The sequence below is a fragment of the Equus przewalskii genome, chromosome 21 (genome assembly GCF_037783145.1).
Source record: "Equus przewalskii isolate Varuska chromosome 21, EquPr2, whole genome shotgun sequence".
In the NCBI taxonomy this organism is placed as follows: Eukaryota; Metazoa; Chordata; class Mammalia; order Perissodactyla; family Equidae; genus Equus; species Equus przewalskii.
This window is the reverse complement of record NC_091851.1, coordinates 18,112,693-18,131,874: the sequence shown is the minus strand read 5'-3', so window position 1 is coordinate 18,131,874 and position 19,182 is coordinate 18,112,693. Positions and strand designations below refer to the sequence as shown.

Sequence of the window (19,182 nt, the reverse complement as noted above, 5' to 3'; positions counted from 1 at the left end):
AGCGCTGCACGCGGTACACACTGCACCACAAGAAGACAGCTTTCATTCCCCCCTTCAAGTCAGCCAACAATTCCCGACTACAGGCACTGCCCAGTTACAGATGGTTTGTGCTACCAGCCCTGTGACGAGTCAGCTGTTTAGGAAAAACCAGTACCCTATGTACAAGGTAAGGCCCCCAAGTCAGCCAACAAAACTTTTTAATCTATCCTGGCCCTGAAATACAGAACCTTGAATGCCATTTCAAAAGAATGAAAGATGATGCCAGCCAAATCCAACTACCTGGCTCTAAGAAAATGAATCAAGCCCTCCTGGAACGCCCAGAACACATCTCCTTCCCCTAGCAGGTCAATGACACCCTGCCCCTCCCCTCAGGGGTCCCCTAAGGAGACCCCCCGCAATCCCATTCCAAGGTAAGGGATCTGCTCAGCCTGGTGGCTGCAGGCCATCCTGCAGGGGCTGGGGTTTTGAGAACTCCGAGAGCTGGCTAGCCCCACAGCCTTCCATCAGCAGACCTGCAAGGAGCTGTCACCTCACTTCCCAGGATGCTGCCTGTGCTGCCAACCAGAATCCCTAACCTGCTCACTGTTCTCCCATATTCTCCCGTCCCCCCAAATGGGGGCAACTGTCTCGATGTCCCTGAAGACCTTGACTCACTGGAATAGCCCATGATTCCCAAGCTGCCTTCTCTGCCCTTTGCCTCTGCACCCACTTCCCTAGCAGATTGTCTCTAATGGAGCAGGAGACAGAACCTGCAAGCTTACCCTGCCGCCCTCCCACTGAGCACAGTCCTGGCCCCCCAGGCTCCTCCCCTTGAGCAGAGCCCCAGGGTAAAGGAAGAGGCTGCACTGTCAAGAGGGCAAAAGAGGTTGGGAGAGGACAAAGCAAGCCTGCAGGAGGAGCAGGAAAGGATGGTTCTCTTCTCTCCTATGCCAGCTCCACACCCACTGAAGATGGGGGCTGGGGATGCGAAGGTGAACCAGCTGGACCCCTGGCATCAGGAGGGGAGCAGGATCCAGGGGGAAAGACGCAAATAAAACAGGAGGAACTGGAATAAGAGCCACATTAGAGAATGTACACAAGACGCACGTGTGGAAATTCAGAGGCGAGAACACGGAGGCTTTGGGGAGTCAGGGATGCTTCACAAAGGGGAGAGGACAAGCTGGACTGGAAGGATGCACAGGGTTTACCAGCTGCTGGGGAGCACACGCACAGGAAGGAGAAACAGCAGGGCAGACTTGGGGAGGAGCTCATCCAGCGTGAGTGCGGGGAAGGGGAGGGCAGGGCTCAGAGGAAGCTGGAAGGGTGATGGGACAGAGAGCAAGGGAGAAGCCTAAAGGGTGAGTACATCCTGGTTTTTAAAGAAAGTGGGGCTGCAGCCTGGCAGCACCAAGCAAGATGCGAATGTTAGAAGGACGGCACGGGGGCAGTGCACAGAGCCACAGAGCCAGGCGAGGAGAGTAGCCCTGGAGGCAGGGAAACCAAGTGGCAACCTAGTAGAACAGTCCAGGCCTGAACTAAAGGAATGAGGGTGGGTAGGGGGTACTGGAGAAAGAACCTGCCCTACCAGCTGGTGGGACGGAAGGAGCTATCATTCTGAGTTTCCAGCTGGCACAACTGGGTGGGAAGTGGTACCACCACCAAGAAATATGGTGGGGCGGGGGGGCAACGGCCACTAGGACACTCCCCCCAACTTTAGCCAGTCCTTCCAAGCAGTCCTAGGTGAACCTAGACATTGTTCAATGCCTTATGGGGCTTCAGCATCCCAGTTTAGTACCCCAATCTCACCTGCATCCAAACGTTGTCTGCAGCAATGTCGTGATTCCCACACAGAAGAAAATGGTCCCGATGAGCTGGCTGGTGGCCCACTGGTCGTAGCCCACGCACATGGCGTCGGCGAGCAGGAAGGGCACCGCAATTGTGCCACTGAAGCATGTCAGGTAGTGCTGTGGGCAACAGGGAGACGGAGGGAGAAAGAGTAAACCCTTCCTCATTTATTTTTCTTGTTTTATCCTTACTTTGCCCTCCCCCGTTGTTTTTAAAAAATAGCCCACGTGAAGAATCCCTACGGTTTTTTAGGTACATGCTCATATCATATGCCAAATCATATTTCTGTCTCAGCCTTTCTCCTTTTCATTCATTTCTTTCATTTCATTTTCATGTCTTATTACTCATTTGTCTTATTACTCGCATGACTCCAGAGCAGCACAAAGAAAGTACTTAATATAAGCACTGGTGATGTTTTACTACATAATTCTTACTGGGAATCTTTCCTTTTTTTACACGCTTTTTCAGCACTGATTGCCAAAGTCAGAGGTCTTTCTCCTCTAATCTGTTCACTTAAATTGTGTTGTACTGAACCATTCTTGAAACAAATCCTAGGTTAGTCATGCTATATTTTTCTTCTGGACTTTGATTTGCTAATATTTTATGTAGAATTTTATATCTATATTCTTAAGATAGTCAACTTTTCTTTTTTTAATTCTTTCAGGTTTTTAAAATTCTTTCAGGGTGTTTCCCACCTTGTTCTTCGGCCTGGCACTGTTTGACACTCAGGGAACAGTTCAGGGCATATAGAAGCTGCAGGAATCCTCTAGAAAGAGTCCGCCCCACTCTTCCCTTGGGCCCCTCCCCCACTCCTGGCAGCCTTGGCAGGATGTTCCCAGCACTAGTGCCCACTTCCCTTCCTCCCAGAGGCTGCTGGTTCAGTTTCTACCTCTGCTCTGCAAACTTCCTACTTTTCTTCTCAACAGTTCCCCATTTCTGCTCATGTTTACCAAAATGTGTGGCTTGCAGTCCATGAAGCCCAATTAACCCTAATAGGTGTTTCACATGGGGAACACAACACTTCCATCCAGGACTTCTCAGAGCTGCTCACAAGCTCAAGGGCACTGTGTATCATCAAGAAGGGCATGATGCGGGGCCGGCCCGGTGGCGCAGCGGTTAAGTGCGCACATTCCACTTCAGTGGCCCGGGGTTCACCGGTTCGGATCCCGGATGCAGACATGGCACCGCTCGGCATGCCATGCTGTGGTAGGCGTCCCACATATAAAGTAGAGGAAGATGGGCATGGATGTTAGCTCAGGGCCAGTCTTCCTCAGTGAAAAGAGGAGGATGGCAGCAGTAAGCTCAGGGCTAATCTTCCTCAGAAAAAAAGAAGGGCATGATGCTTGCAGAATTTCCCAATCCGATTTGACCAAAGAAGACTTCTAGAAACACCTATAATACAAACATTTCAAAAAGCAAGTTTCCTGATGCTAGTTTGGGATGCTCAGGTCAAGGTAAATTATTCACCAAGACCACTCAGCTCCTTTGGCTGCCACTCCTCCTTTATGAGACTCCTTTCAGTCCAGGTTAGCCAAGTGCTTTGACACCTAAGAAAGGGTGAGGGCACTGGAAACTGGACCAAAGTATCAGCTGTTGGCAGGTACAGCCCCATCTTCAAGTGAATAAACCTGTCTGGGCAATGAGACTAATCTCCTCAGTATCTGAAATACCTCAGGTTGAACTGATCATTCAAACTTGAGAATAGAAAAATGGAAGAATGGAATGTGAGACCTCAGAAGAAGGTCCAAGCTAAAACAACCAGGGCAAACACAGGCCAGGGCAGCAACCCCCAGCCAGTGGCCCAGCCTGTCCACCCTTCCCTCCCCTCCACTAGAAGCTGCAGCAGACAACTACCACAGCAAAGTTTGCCTTCCTTTAAAAATGAGACTGAAACCTCCCATGTGTGTCCTGACCAGTGTGGCACTTCGGTGTCACCTGTACTTCATGGCAGGGCTGACCATGATCGTGGATTGCTGACCTAGGAATGGGAGGTGAACACTAATTCTTTTCTCTACTCCTCCTTTCCTCCTCCCTCCATCCTCCCCTCTGTCTATATCTCTACAACCTTTTCTCCTTCCTGCCATGTCACTTCTCTGGTTTACTCCCCGAACATTTTCCTTCTTTCATTCCCTGGTTAACTTACTCCTCCTGTTCTTTTCTTCCTTTCACGATTATGAAATTGATGTTAACAATTCCCATTCATCATTCTTAAAAGAGTAATTCATAATAAAGTCTTCGATTAATAAAAATCAAAATTGAAATCTTAAAAAATCCAGACAGGCAATTCAAACATGTGCTGGTGGGTACATCCTAAAGGAATCACCTTACCTGCAACCCCAGAAATATGCACAGGTACCAGGGAGGAACGTCTTCTATGGTGTAAATCATGTCCGATCTCTGGGGGTCTAGACTGCCAGTGCTATCCAAGGTCTCCGCGAGAGAGCTCTGTGCGCGAGGGGGAGACGAGGAATTGTTTAATAAAAGCAAGGACTGAAGTTCGCTCAGCTCGGAACAGGCCACTGTTACTGAAAAATAACTTGATCAAGTGGCTGCTACTCTCCTGTAAAATTAAGCCTTGGCTACTTTGCCCCAACACTCAAGCACACTCGCTCAGCGGCAGTCGTCCTCAGGGTTTGGGGTTCAGTGTCCCTTGCCATCGACTCATCCCAAGAGCACCCAGCTTGCTCAGAGCTTCTCCCTGAGCCTGGGGACCTCCTGTGTGGAGAGGAAAGCACCCAGGTTGAAACCACCAAGTGATACCTTGGCATGAGCAGTCCTTGGGGGGGTGCCCCGAATAAAGAAATGATACAAAATGCTAACTGCTCTCAAACAGCATTAATCTGCCCCCCTACCCGTCCCCTCCCTGCAAGAAGAAAAGGTCCTTGTACCTGAAAACAAAGGCCCACACCCTTCCATCAAAACACCACTGCTCAGACACAACGGTGACCAAGAGAGAAAGAGTCAAAAGCGTGCAGATACAATGACTCAAATTTTCTTCACAAAATAGACTAAAAATGTATTTATAGTTTAGGGGACTATTTTTTTCCTGCTTTTTCCCCCTATTACTGAAGATTTTTTTTAAACGTTAAACGTTCAAGCTTTTTATGCCAAAATCTTCACAGACCAGACACTTTAGGTTATAGTCTAAACATTTCCAGTAACTTCAGCTTCAGCATCGCTTCAGAACTCCTCCAGTATCTGAGGGAAACAGAAAACTCAAGGTAACTCCAACTTCCCCCACATACCCTCAAAACTGCTCTGGCTTCTATAAACCCTAAGAACAATTTCTTGAAATCTGAGATGTACATCTCTTTTTTTGTCTTTTATAACCTAACAAAGTGCCTAACAGGAAATAAAATCAAAAGACGTTCCTCTGGCCGGTTCAGTGGCGCAGCAGTTTGTGTGTTCTGCTTCAGGGGCCCGGCATTCACCAGTTCGGATCCCAGGCACAGACCTACAAACCACTTGTGAAGCCATGCTGTGGGAGGCGTCCCACACATAAAGCAGAGGGAGATGGGCACAGATGTTAGCTCAGGGACAATCTTCCTCAGGAGAAAAAAAAAAAGATGTTCCTCAAAAAAGATAAAGATGACGACATTCTGAGCCTTGACAATATCCAGCCCAATTCATGTCCTCTTGTCCAGTGGATTTGGTACATGGAAAGATACTGACTCCATGTGTTTGTCACTCAATTTTCCATGCACAGGGCAACAGAGATTTGGGGGCCAAATACCCTTGAACAAAGGAAGTGATGTAATTCAGGCTCACCTAAGGCTCACTTGAAGGTACATGTCTGTTGTAAGTCGACATCCGATCTAATCCAAATGTGAACTGAACATGACCTTTCAGAGAGAACTTTTTCTTCCATTTAAACAATGATATCGGCAGATTTGCCATGTTGAATGGGTTAAAATGGATTATGTGTGTCTTTTAAAAATTTGTTGGTAGGGGTGGTAAAGAAAGCACACGTGTGTGAGGAATTCGATACGTGGTGATGTGTAGTAAAGGATTAACTCAGCGAGTCTGGGGTGTCCAAACCCTGCACATTTCAAAGAAAGGTTTGGCCCTTATCTGGCACCTGGTAGATAAGCTCTGAGCTCCTGGAATATCCTACCTCTTAAGAATGTATTTGTTTACCTGAAGCCTTGGGCTGCCCCAATAGTTCATGCTAATGATGCACTCTAAGGTGGGGGTCTTGGGTTGCATGGTATCAGTCTGACTCTGGAGGGGCTGGAGGCTAAAGCCACACAGATGGTCAGCATACCCACATGACTGATTCCCAATAAAACCCTGGACACCAGGGCTCCAGTGAGCTTCCCTGGTTGGCAACATTCCTTGAGGGCTGTCACACATCATTTTTGGGAAAATTAAGTGCTGCCCACACGACTCCACTGGGAGAGGACAACTGGAAGCTTGTGCTGGTGTCTCCTGGACCCTGCCCCATGCTCCTTTTTCCACTGATTTTAATTTGTATCCTTTCTCTGAAATAAGCTGCAACTATGAGTACAACAGCTTTTCTGAATTCTGTGAGTCCTTCTAGCAAATCACTGAACTTGACTTGGGAACTCCCGGCTCACATCTTGGGAATGCCCTGAACTCAGCTGACCATTCTGCTGACATGAGGTAACTATGGATACTGGACTCTCTGTACAAAGGCCAATTCCACACCATCACGTTATCTATGATCTCACGGGGGGGAAGGTTACTGCTCACACAGTAGCAAAGAAATAGCTGAAAAAAGAGTAAAGTAAAACTACAATTAATAGATTAGTACAACTGGTTAGAATAAGATTATAAGCAATATTATTCTAATGATCCGAAATAATTAGTTTTAACTATAAAACAGATAAACAGAAATGAAAAGACTTTGCAGCTGTCCTCTTTCAGGTCTAGCAGGCTAAGACTAAGATGTCTATGCATATACACACACACAAATCTTTCTTGGTAATGAAGGCGGTTCTACAACTCAGAAATGGAACTAATGTAAATGTCCACGCAAGGTTTCAAGACGACAGAGAGCAGGGAACCGCGTGGTCAAGGGGATCAATTAACCCTGTGAGACGAATGCCGCACTGCCCCTCCCTGAGACACAAGGAACGTGTCTGGTCACTGCAAACTGTGGCACCACACTCAGCGATCACTGCATGAGCAATACGAACCACTTCAAAAAACTGCAAAAGCAAAAACCTCCAACAGCAAGGTTTCTTTAAAAGATGACAGTAATAGTTTGATAATGTCATTTTGAAGAGACTTTTCCATCTTATTGTATGGTCTGAAATAATCTAAAGAACAGAGAAATTACTGGTCCTTCAAAGATTAGTGAACTCAGAACTCAGCTCTCTGGCTGGAGCCTTCTTAAGATTGTTAACCTTTCCGATCTCTTCTATTGTTATTTATCTAGTCTAGCACTTTTGGGGCCAAGTGCAGTCTCTTTTTCTCTAGGAAATAATTTCCTCTAGAGCAGGAGTCAGCAAGCACTTTCTATAAAGAGTTATACAGTAAATATTTTAGGCTGTGTGGAACATATGGTTCTGTCACAACTACCCACCTCTGCCACTGTAGCACAGAAGAGCCTGAGACAGTATGTAAATAAATGAGTATGGCTGCCTAATGAAAACAGGGGTTGGGCCAGATTCGTCTCGCAGGATGTAACCTGCCAATCTCTGTTAGGGAGATTCAAACCAATTATCATAAAGTTGCAGTTAATACTCTCTTGTACACTTCTTCTATCTCCTTTCACACTGCTAATATCTGCTGGACCTGCTTAATCAGGTCCACCAAAGATCAATTTCATTGGTCTTTTCAAACAACCAGCTTTTGAGTTCCAGTTAAACATAGTAGATTGACTACATGTGTTATTTCCTCTAACTCCTAAAAACACACAGAAAAAATAAATGACACAAATCTACAAGGACAAAGAGTACAGGAGAAAGAGAAATGAGATTAATGCATTTCTGAAATACGTAAACCGTTTGCATGAATCGTGACCCATTTGGGAAAGGGAAGGATTCTACAACATGGGTGCTTGAAGAGGGAGAGTGTGAAGAAGTAAGCTTATTGATCAACCGAAGCCCAGAAAGAGTCCATGCTCGGAGGCAAAAGATAGAGTGGGGATGGGAAGAGGATGGGTTTTAACTCCACAAACCAATCAGACACTCTGTTGCCTACTGCTATCCACATCCTTCAAATGTATTGTTTGAAGAATATAAACCAGAAAGACTTCAGACTCAGGAACACTATGTGGGTTAAACACACATGAACAGTGGGATCCACATCTGCTTCTAGAAAGCCAGAAGCCGGATTACAGAAGTCAGGCTGCCACCCACGGGAGGAGACTAGAGGATTCCTTTCTTGAGGAAGTGATCAGCCCCAGAGACAAGACGCTGACACCGACAGACCCCACAGTGACAAGACAGTTCTCTACCTGGGTATTCAGTGGCAAGGCCCACCAGCGGACAAAGCACTCACACACAGAGACCCTACGATCGTATTTTTTATTGCCTCACATTCCCGGGGCAATGAAGGAAGCCTCCAAAAATAAGAGCCAGAGAGCCAGAGGAAATAGGGTCAATGCAGTGTGAAGAAAACAAGTTCAAAAAAACCCCAAACAAACATGCATCTTCACAAAAACAAAAATATTTTGAACCTAGGAGGAAAGAAATGCCATTTAAAAAGCTTTAATCAGTAAATAAAAACAAAAAAAAAAAACAATAAAAATAAGAAAGACAATATTTATAAAGTAAAAAATCCAAGAAATAATAGGAGAAACCTAAAGGATACCAGTAATGGGAAATTAATCTCTCAATTTATGGCAGATTAAATGGGCAAAAATATAAGCAAAGACACCACAACTAATAAAAGATAGGTGACAAACATTTAACTCATTTCAATTATGTAGAAGAGCCACAAAAAGCCAACCCTAAGAAACACTTCAATGCATGCCACAAGCTATGTGTCAAAAAAGTTCGAAAATAAAAGGAAAACTAAAGGAAGGAATAAAGAAAAGAGAAACAGACACACTAGAAAACAGAAAAGCAGCTGCACTAAGTCAAAAATTCAGTTCTTTTAAATTAAAAAAAAACTAGCTAATACAGGGAAATAAAAATGGGGCAATGCGGGAGGAGAAAGGATAAACATACAAAACTAGAACAATAAAGCGGAAATAATCACACAAAGAGGCATAAAAAATCTATTTTGCTCAGTTCCATGTAAATAAACTTGAAAATTAGAATGAGCCAATTTTTTAGAAAAAATACTTTACCAAAACTGACTCCAGAATAAAATAAGCCCCAAATTGATTGATTTCCAAAGTAGAAACAGAAGTTCTCAAAGGTACGTCAAAAAGCATTAGACTCAGGTGATTTTAAAGGGAATTCTAACAAACACACACACATACTTTTAACATATTATGTATAATATTTATATATTTTATACACAGACACAAATTCCCATGTTAAGGAAATAAACACTCCCAAAAATCTTTTATGAAGCAAATATAATACTGATATCAAAACCTCCCTTGGGGCCAGCCCCATGGCCAAGTGGTTAAGTTCACACGCTCTGCTTCGGTGGCCCAGGGTTTCGGCGGTTTGGACCCTGGGCGTGGACCTAGCACCGCTCATCAGGCCACGCTAAGGTGGCATCCCACAGGCCACAACTAGAAGGACCCACAACTGCAATATACAACTACGTACTGGGGGGATTTGCGGAGAAAAAGCAAAAAAAAAAAAAAAAAACACTTCCAAAGATGACACCACTCCCTCCAAAAAACCTGAGACCAACCCCATTCAGGAATATTAATGCTCAAATCCCAAATAAATATTTTTAAAAATCCAGCAACACACACAAAAAATAATATATTGTGGCCATATAGGATTTATTTCAAAAATGCATTAATGGTTCAACATTGACTGCCTGATATAATTCACCATATTGAGAGATACTAGGAGGGAAAACCACAGGATCATCTCTAAACACTTAGACAGCATCTGTCAAAATTCAAAAGCCATACTTGATTTTGAAAAATTCAATAAATTAGGAATAACAACACTTCCTTCACATAGTAAAATGTACCTATTTAAGCCCAAAACCACTGTCATAATTAATAGACACTACAACCACCAAAATTAAGGATGTCCATTCTCACCCCCGCTGCTTTTACCAGAGGTACTAGTCAATTCATCTAGATAACAAAATTAAAATTAAAAAAATTAGATAAAGCAAGGTAAACTTATTATTATTTGCAAACGACGTGAGTGTATACTTGGAAAGCCCAAGTTATAAAATGGAAACAAATTAGGTATTCAGGAAAGTAAGGGAATATAAAATTAACATATAAAAGTCAACAGTTAGAAGTTTTGTAGATATAATGAACAAAAACGTTCAATTACCAATAGACATGGGAAAGATAAACTACCTACAAACAAACTTGAGAAATGTGAAAGATACAAATGAAGAAAATTTTAAAACTCCTCCTAAAAGATGCAAAAGAAGAACAGAACAAACAGAAAGACATCACAATCTCGGATACAAAGACTAAGCATCTTAGATACATGCCAATTTTCTCTAATTCACGTATTATCTATATGATGCCAATTTTCTCTAAATGACTTAATCTGTGCAATCCTAATAAAAATACCAATAGGTATTTTTGGGGTTGTTAGGGGGAAAGGAAAGTGATTAGACAAGTTAATTCCACAGTGCATAAATAAAGTTAGAAAAACTCTAAAAAAGAACAGTATGGAGAAGCTAGCCCTAACAGATATTAAAACACCATTAGCTACACTAAGAATATGGTCTTAGTGCATGAATAGGCAGAACATTTGAACAGAATAGAAACTCCTGAAATAGGCTTAAAGACATGTGGGAACTTAGTACATGACAAAAGTATTTCATATCAGTTGGAGAAAAGATAGATTATTCAATAAATGGAGTTGGGGTACTGGGTAGCCATCTGGGAAACAAAGTTGGAGCCATCTCTCAAGAATAATTCCAAATGGATCAAATATTTATTAAACAGAAAAAACACATGAAAGTACTAGAAGAAGAGAATTCTCTTGTAACTGTAGAATAAAAAAAGACCTTTCTAACCATGACTCAAAATCCAGAATCCATAAAACATTACTTTAACTACATAATTTTCATTGGCTCTCTGTGGCAAAAATATCATAAGCAGGGGCTGGCCCGGTGGCATAGCGGTTAAGTTGGCGTACTCTGCTTAGGCAGACCTAAGGGGTGTGCCGGTTTGGATCCCGGGCACAGACCTATGCACTGCTTATCAAGCCACGCTATGGCAGGCATCCCATGTATACAGTAGAGGAAGATGGGGACAGATGGTAGCTCAGGGCCAATCTTCCTCAGCAAAAAGAGGAAGATTGGTGGTGGACATTAGCTCAGGGCTAATCTTCCTCAGAAAAAAGGAAGAAAGAAAAATAGCATCTGCAAAATCAACAGAAAAATGGTGACATCTGTAACTCATATTGAAAAGAATGAATCTCCCTAATACATACTGATCTCCTAAAAGTCAGTAAAAAGACCAAGAACCAACAGTAAAACTGCATAAAAGATATGGAATGAAGTATACAAAAGGACATATGTATGGCTCTTAAGCATGTGAAAAGAGATGCAACCTCACTAATGAAAAATACAAGGTAAAACTATAGCTTGACAAGCCAAACTGAGACACACTACAAAGTGAACTGGTTTGTGCTGTTCAGAAATGTCAGGTAATGAGATCAAACAACACCGAGGACGTGCTGCAGATTAAAGCAGACTAAAGAGACACATAACAATAAGGTGCACTAAGGGATGCTGACTGGGATCCTGGACCCAAACTAACTAACGTATTTATTTTGCTATGATGTACATTGCTAGGACAATTGAGGAAATTCAAATAAAGCTTAATCAATAATTAAACACTTTTTATTTTAAAACTGAAATTAAATCATTAATGTATCAATAATAATTATATCAATGTTAATATCCAGATTGGGGGAATTGTACTGAGATTATATAAGAGAGGGTCTTTGTTTTTAGGAAAGACTAAACTATTTAGGGATAAAGGAGCATTCTGTCGGTAACTTACTTTCAAACAGTTCAGAAATAATATGTATATAGAGAATGATTAAGCAAATATCATAAAATGTTAACATTTGGGGAATCTGGATGGCAGGTATACTCTTCGTATTATTTTTGGAATTTTTCTGTAAGTCAAATTATTTCATAATAAAAATCTTAAAACTCATTTTTAAAAAATACTTTTTTTTTTTAAGATTGGCACCTGAACTAACAACTGTTGCGAATCTTCTTTTTTTCCTTCCTGCTTTTTCTCCCCAAATCTCCCCAGTACATAGTTGTATATTCTAGTTGTAGGTCCTTCTGGTGTGGCATGTGGGATGCCACATCAGCATGGCCTGAGAAGCAGTGCCATGTCTGCGCCCAGGATCTGAACCAGCGAAACCCTGGGCCGCCGAAGCAGAGTGCGTGAACTTAACCACTCGGCCCCGGGGCCGGCCCCTAAAAAACTACATACTGATGACATTTTTCACATACCATATTGGTAAAAATCCTAGGGTTTAATAACATAGTCTCTGCAATGTTGCAGAGAAACAGGCTCTCTTCTACCTCCAGTTGGAGAAAAAACTGGTATAACTCCATGAAGGACAATTTGATAATATCTGTATGAATCACAAATACATATCCTCCTCCATCCAGAAATTCTTTCGTGTATGGGAAAGGACCTTTGTACAAGGTTATTCACTGGAGCACTGATAGCAAAAAGACTCAAATTCCCACTCCCCCAATGCAGTGCTCCCCCAAAAAGAATGCCTGTCAACAGGAGACTAGTTTTAACAGACACCCAGAAAGTCAAGCTTTCATAAAACAAGTGAACATATTACAATGACTAGCTCCCTATAATCTCCATGCAGTACGGAGAACATGCAGGACAGTCTCTCGCCCCCAGTTCTCGTCTCTCTTTGAATGTTGCTTTCTTATTTCCCAGTCAGGCGTTCAGAGAGCCTTTCAACGCCATCTGAAAAGCAAGATCCCAAAGGGCAGCACCCTCTGGTGTGAAGTTTTCTTTGCACAAATTCAAGACAGCAGAAAACTTGAATATTTTATTTTCTCCATCTTTAAAACCAGGATAGTGATAGCATCTTTCTGACAGGGTTGCTGTGAGGATTAAATATGACAGGTTGCTTAAAGCATTCAGCCAAGGATCCAGATCACTAGCATTATTTAATACAAGGCAGTTCTTCTCACTATCCTCATCATTTCAGAAGACAAGAAAAATGGCCAGTAAAATAGGAAGATACTCTATCTCACTAGTATTTGACAAATAAAAATGGCAAGTAATAGGATATAGTGGAGTATATGAAGAAGCCATTTGGTATAAACCTAATTCGGCCTGACCTTGTCTTTCCAAAAGGGCCTGACTGAGGCCCTTGAATATCTGCTTTAGAGATTCCCTATGGCAAGAGCAAAGGCCCTTGAGATAAAGGTGCAACTTCTCTCCCCCTCCCAACGTTGGCATCTCCTTAAAGATTAAGCATCTTTCTTTAGGCTGGGAACGGATTGCAGCGCTCATGCTCATCTGTGACCGCCCAGCCCGAGGCAACACACCTGCCACCCAGCAGCGTTCACTGAGACAGCAGACCTATCTGCCGTTTCCATCAATCGCTGTGCTGACAGAGCAGCCTCGTGACTATTGCAAAAGGGACATTTCAATCATATGTGAAACATACTCTTTGAGGGTATATAACCACCCTGTATACCCCCACTTCTTTGGAGTGCTCTGTTCCTTTGCGGAAAGACTCTCCCGGGTTATAATCCTAAGATTTAAGCTCAGAATAAACTCACCCAAATTTTCATTTATAGATTGGTTATGGATTATTTTCGTCGACATATTCAAGGAAATACAAATGTATTAAAGTTTAGATGATGAAAAAGATTTTCACCCAAACAGGTAAATGTCTAGCATAAACGTGCTAGACATTTTTCCTGCCAACAGATCACTATCATCAGTAAAAGGTATAGTTGTAGACATGAAAACGCCCTAAAGTGTTAATGCTCCTTACTATTCATTTCAAAAGACAGCCATCAATTCCTGGATAACGGAGGAGGAAGTCCAAAATCATGACAGCCAACAGCCTGGAAATCCTGGTGACTGTGTGATTAAGGACCCAGTACCTCAGGATTGGATGCAGCCCAACAAGTCTGTGAATTCAGAAGCACTTTGATTACCACATGTGCCACCTGGATGCTGAGACTCAAGCCAGCCAGATGGTGCCCCCCCACCCAGATCCTGCCCTGTGGGGTGAGTCTCAGCCACAGACCCCAGGCATCAGTCTACATGCCAATCACGGCTGCTCTGCTCTCTGTGCTCCGAGGAGCAGCATGGAATCCAAGACTACAGGAATTTCAATATCTCAGCATGAATCTAATTAGGCTCTACAAAACTTATAATAGCTTGACCAAATTATTGGTCAAGATAGTCAAAAATGAAATGTCCACCTCCCAAACTGGAAAAGAAAGAAAATGGAGATCTTGTCAAGATGGTGGCAGGCAGACTCTGAAGTCACCTCCTCCCACAAACACAACCAGGTTACAACTACTCCTGGAAAAATTACCCTAGAGAGAAAACTGAAAACTGGATACAAAGAACCCTCACAACAAACGACAGTCCTGACTGAGGCAGAAGAGGCAGAAATTCCTTCTGGAGAGAAAAAGCCACTTCGTGAGCCAAGGACCTTCACAGCTGGTTGGGCGGGACCCACCCCAATGTACGCAGCCCTCCCTGGAGGAGTGGGGACCTAAGCGGGGGCACATTATCGCTATAAGCATCCTTCAGACTCAGCACAACTGAGATGACTGTCCTACTATGGCTTCACTGGCTATTAACTGCAATGGGGGTTACCCCAGAAAAGGTATCGGAGGAAAGCCGAAAAAGCCTGGCTCTTAAAGGGCCCATGCACAAATTCAACCATCCCAGAGAGCAACCTACAATCACCAAAAAGACAGCTGCACAGTCTTTTGGTGAAAACAGACTCACCTGGTTGGCTCTGGGTGCATCTCAGTGAGAGGTGAGCTCTCTCCAGAGACTGAGACTTTGGTGGCGGCGATTGCTGTGACCTAGTACAGGCGTGCTGACACAGACGCTGGCAGATGCCATTGAGGTTCTTCCCCTGGCCTGACAGCCCAGGAGTCTGCCATACCCACTAGAGCACAGACTTAATCTAGTTCAGCCAGGGGAGGAAGGCCACCCTAGAGACTAGCCCCACCCAACAGCAAGCCCTCAGGCTACTTGTCAGCCTGCATAGACTGGGTGCCTTGATCCTCCACAGGTAGGTGAGTGTGTCTACCTCTGTGGGGCAGGGCCTGTGTGAGGACCAGGAGAACTCTGGAGGGTGTGGAGGCATTGGTGGAGAGGTTGGGGTCTTTACAGTGGGGCAACTGGGTATACTCCAGGGGGTCGGAAAGTGTGCATGGACCAGGGCTGTGTTGACAGTCTGTGTGGACCTGGGGTGGGGGGGGTGGGGTAGGGCTTATCAGCAACAGAAGACCTGTGCTTCACAATCAGCCACAAAGAGGACTGACTCCACCTTCCAAAGCCTGAAACAATTGGGTGCACCAGTGCCTAGGGCCAGCCCGACTCAGCTGCAATCCTAAGAGAGCTGACAACAGCCTTAGAGGCCTGAGGCCTACAGCAACTGTAAGCCCCTGAGCCTAGCAACCAGCTACACTAGGTACATACTCAATTAACAGGAAAACTGCAAGAGGAGCGTGCTAGTAGATCTTGCAGCCAACGGTGCTGGGGCTCCCCAAACCCAATTTACAGACAGCTGGCCAGGGAGGGAACACATTCCCTGGGTACCTGCAGTAAGAGCAACCCTACCACAGCAGAAGGACACAAGTAGCCCAAACAGGGGTCACTCCTGGATAATTTGGACTGGTGATGAGAGGGAAGCACACTGCTGAGCCTCAAAAGGCATCTCATACATAAGGCCACTTCTCCAAGATCAGGAGACATAGCTGACTCACCTAATACATAGATAAAAGCACAGAGAAAGAAGAATAATGAAGAGGCAAAGGAATACATTCCAAGCAAGGGAAAGGAGAAAACCCCAGAAAAAGAACTAAATGAAACAGAACTATGCAATTTACCTGACAAAGAGTTCAAACAAAAACTCATAAGGATGTTCACTGATCTTGGGAGAAGGATGGATGAACACAGTGAGAACATCAATAAAGAATTGAAAAATATAAAAAAGAACCAATCAGAAATGAAGAATACAATACTGGAAATGAAACACTCACTAGAGGAACTCAGTAGCAGAGTAGATGATATAGAAGAGTGGACCAGCGAGCTGGAGGGAAGACCAGAGGAAACCACCCGAGCTGAACAGATAAAAGAAAAAAGAATTAGACAGAATGAGAAGAGTCTAAGGGAACTCTGGGACAACATCAAGCACACTAACATTCGTACTATAGGTGTCCCAGAAAGAGAAGAGAAAGACAAAGGGGCAGGACTCTATTTGAAGAAATACTAGCTGGAAACTTTCCTAACCTAAGTAAGGAAACAGACATCCAAGTACAGGAAGCACAGAGAGCACCAAAGAAGATGAACACCAACAGGTCCACACCAAGACACATTATAATTAAAATGTCCAAAATTTAAGACAGCATCCTAAAAGCAGGAAGAGAAAGGCAACAAGTGACATACAAAAGAAGGCGCATATGCCTATTGGCAAACTTCTCACCCAAAACCCTACAGGCTAGAAGACAGTCGCAAGACATATTTAAAGTGCTGAAAGGAAAACATGTACAGCCAAGAATACTCTGCCCAGCAAAGTTATCATTCAGAATGGAAGGAGAGATAAAGAGCTTCCCAGACAAGCAAAAGTTAAAGGAGTTTATCACCAAGAAACTAGTTCTACAAGAAATGCTGAAGGGACTTACTTAAGCAGGAAAGCGATGACCCACAAATAGGGATAAAAAAATTATTTAAAAAAAAAAAAACACATACACCAGGCAATAAAATCACTACTAAAGGCAAAAATACAGTAAAGATAGCAAATCAACCACCTATGAAGATATATAGGTTAGAAGACAAAAATACTAAAATTACCTATTACAATGATAAGAGGGTAATGGATAGACACACACAAAACGAGATTAGATATTATTTCAAAAACATAAAACGTGGGAGGAGGGGATTAAGAGTAGAGCTTTTAGAAAGAGGTCAAGCTAAAGAGAACATCAACTCAACACAGACTGTTATATACGTAGAACATTACATAGAAACCTCATGGTAATCACAAACCAGAAACCTATAAGTAAACAAATAAGTGAGAGGAAAGAAATCAAGCATATTACTAAAGAAAATCATCAAACAACAAGGCAAGAGAGCAAGAGAAGAACTACTAAAACACCCAGGAATAAAAACAAGTTAAAAAAATGGCAGTAAATACATTTTTATCAATAGCTACTTTAAATGTCAATGGACTAAATGCTCCAATCAAAAGGCACAGGGCAGCCAATTGGATAAAAAAACAAGACCCATATATATGCTGCATACAACATGCACACTTCAAAACTAAAGACACTCACAAACTGAAAGTGAAGGGATGGGAAAAGATATTCCATGCAAATGGCAAAGAAAAGAAAGTAGGGGTAGCAATACTTATATCAGACAAAATAGACTTTAAAACAAAAACTGTAACAAGAAACAAAGACAGGCACTACATAATGAGAAAGTGAACAATCCAACAATAGGATATAACACTTGTAAATATCTATGCACCCAACACAGGAACACTCAAATATATAAAGCAACTATTAACAGACGTAAAAGGAGAAATAGACAGTAACATAATAATAGTAGGGGATTTGAACACTCCACTTACACCAATGGATAGATCATCCAAACAGAAGCTCAATGAGGAAACATTGGCCTTAAATGACACATTAGATCAGATGGACTTAGTACATATATATAGAACATTCCATCCCAAAACCACAGAATACACATTCTCTTCAAATGCACACAGAACATTCTCCAGGATTGATCACATGTTAGTCCACAAATCTAAACAAATTTAAGAAGATCAAAATAATACCAAGCATCTTTTCTGACCACAAAGGTATGAAACTAGAAATAAACTACAGGAAGAAAATCAGAAAAGCCAGAAAAATGTGGAGATTAAAACAGAATGCTACTGAACAACGACTGGGTCAATGAAGAAATCAAAGGAGAAATCAAAAAATACCTTGAGACAAATGAAAATAAAAATATGACATGCCAAAATCTATGAGATACAGAAAAAGCAGTTCTAGGAGGAAAGTTTATGGCAATTCAGGCCTATCTCAACAAAGAAGAAAAATCCCAAATAAACAATCTAACAGTGCACCTACAGGAACTAGAAAAAGAACAAACAAAGCCCAAAATCAGCAGAAGAAAGGAAATAATAAAAATCACAGCAGAAATAAATAAAACAGAGTCTTAAAAACAATAGACAAAATCAATGAAACGAAGAGCTAGTTCTTTGAAAAGATAAGCGAAATTGACAAACACTTAGCTAGACTCACCAAGAAAAAAAGAGAGAAGGCTCAAATAAATAAAATCAGAAATGAAAGAGGAGAAATTACAACAGACACCTCATAAATACAAAAGATTATAAGAAAACACTACGAAAAGCTATATGCCAACAAACTGGATAATCTAGAAGAAATGGATACATTCTTAGAATCCTACAGCCTTCAAAAACTGGATCAAGAAGAAGTAGAGAATTTGAATAGACTAATCACCAGTAAGGAGATCAAAATAGTAATCAAAAACCTCCCAAAAAATAAAAGTCCAGGACCAGATGGCTTCCCTGGTGAATTCTACCAAACATTCAAAGAAGACTTAATACCTATCTTTCTCATACTATTCCAAAAAATTGAAGAGGAAGGCAATCTTCCTAACTCATTCTATGAAGCCAACATTATCCTGATGCCAAAACCATACAAGGACAACACAAAAAAAGAAAATTATAGACCAATATCACTGATGACCATCAATGGTCATCAATCCTCAACAAAATACTACCAAATCAAATACAAGAGTACATTAAAAAGATCATACACCATGACCAAGTGGGTTTTATTCCAGGGATGCAGGAATAAAAATTACATGATCATCTCAATAGCTGCAGAGAAAGCATTTGACAAGGTACAGCATCAATTTATGACAAAAACTCTAAGTAAAATGGGTATAGAAGGAAAATACCTCAATATAATAAAGGCCATATATGACAAACCCACAGCTATTATCATTCTCAACTGAGAAAAACTGAATATCTCTCTAAGAATAGGAAC

General features: G+C 42.4%; 1 protein-coding gene across 14 annotated transcripts in view; it reads right to left on the bottom strand.

Moving 5' to 3' along the window:
- Nucleotides 1-19,182, bottom strand: part of SLC23A2 (solute carrier family 23 member 2) — a 142,756-nt gene that overhangs the window by 50,176 nt on the left and 73,398 nt on the right. For all 14 annotated transcript variants that reach the window (XM_070588863.1, XM_070588861.1, XM_070588862.1 and 11 more), the window contains 2 exons: nt 4,153-4,269; nt 1,786-1,943 (listed from right to left, as the gene is read on the bottom strand). In XM_070588863.1, coding sequence (XP_070444964.1) covers nt 1,786-1,943; nt 4,153-4,269 — 275 coding nt within the window. The remainder of the gene's footprint in view (nt 1-1,785; nt 1,944-4,152; nt 4,270-19,182) is intronic.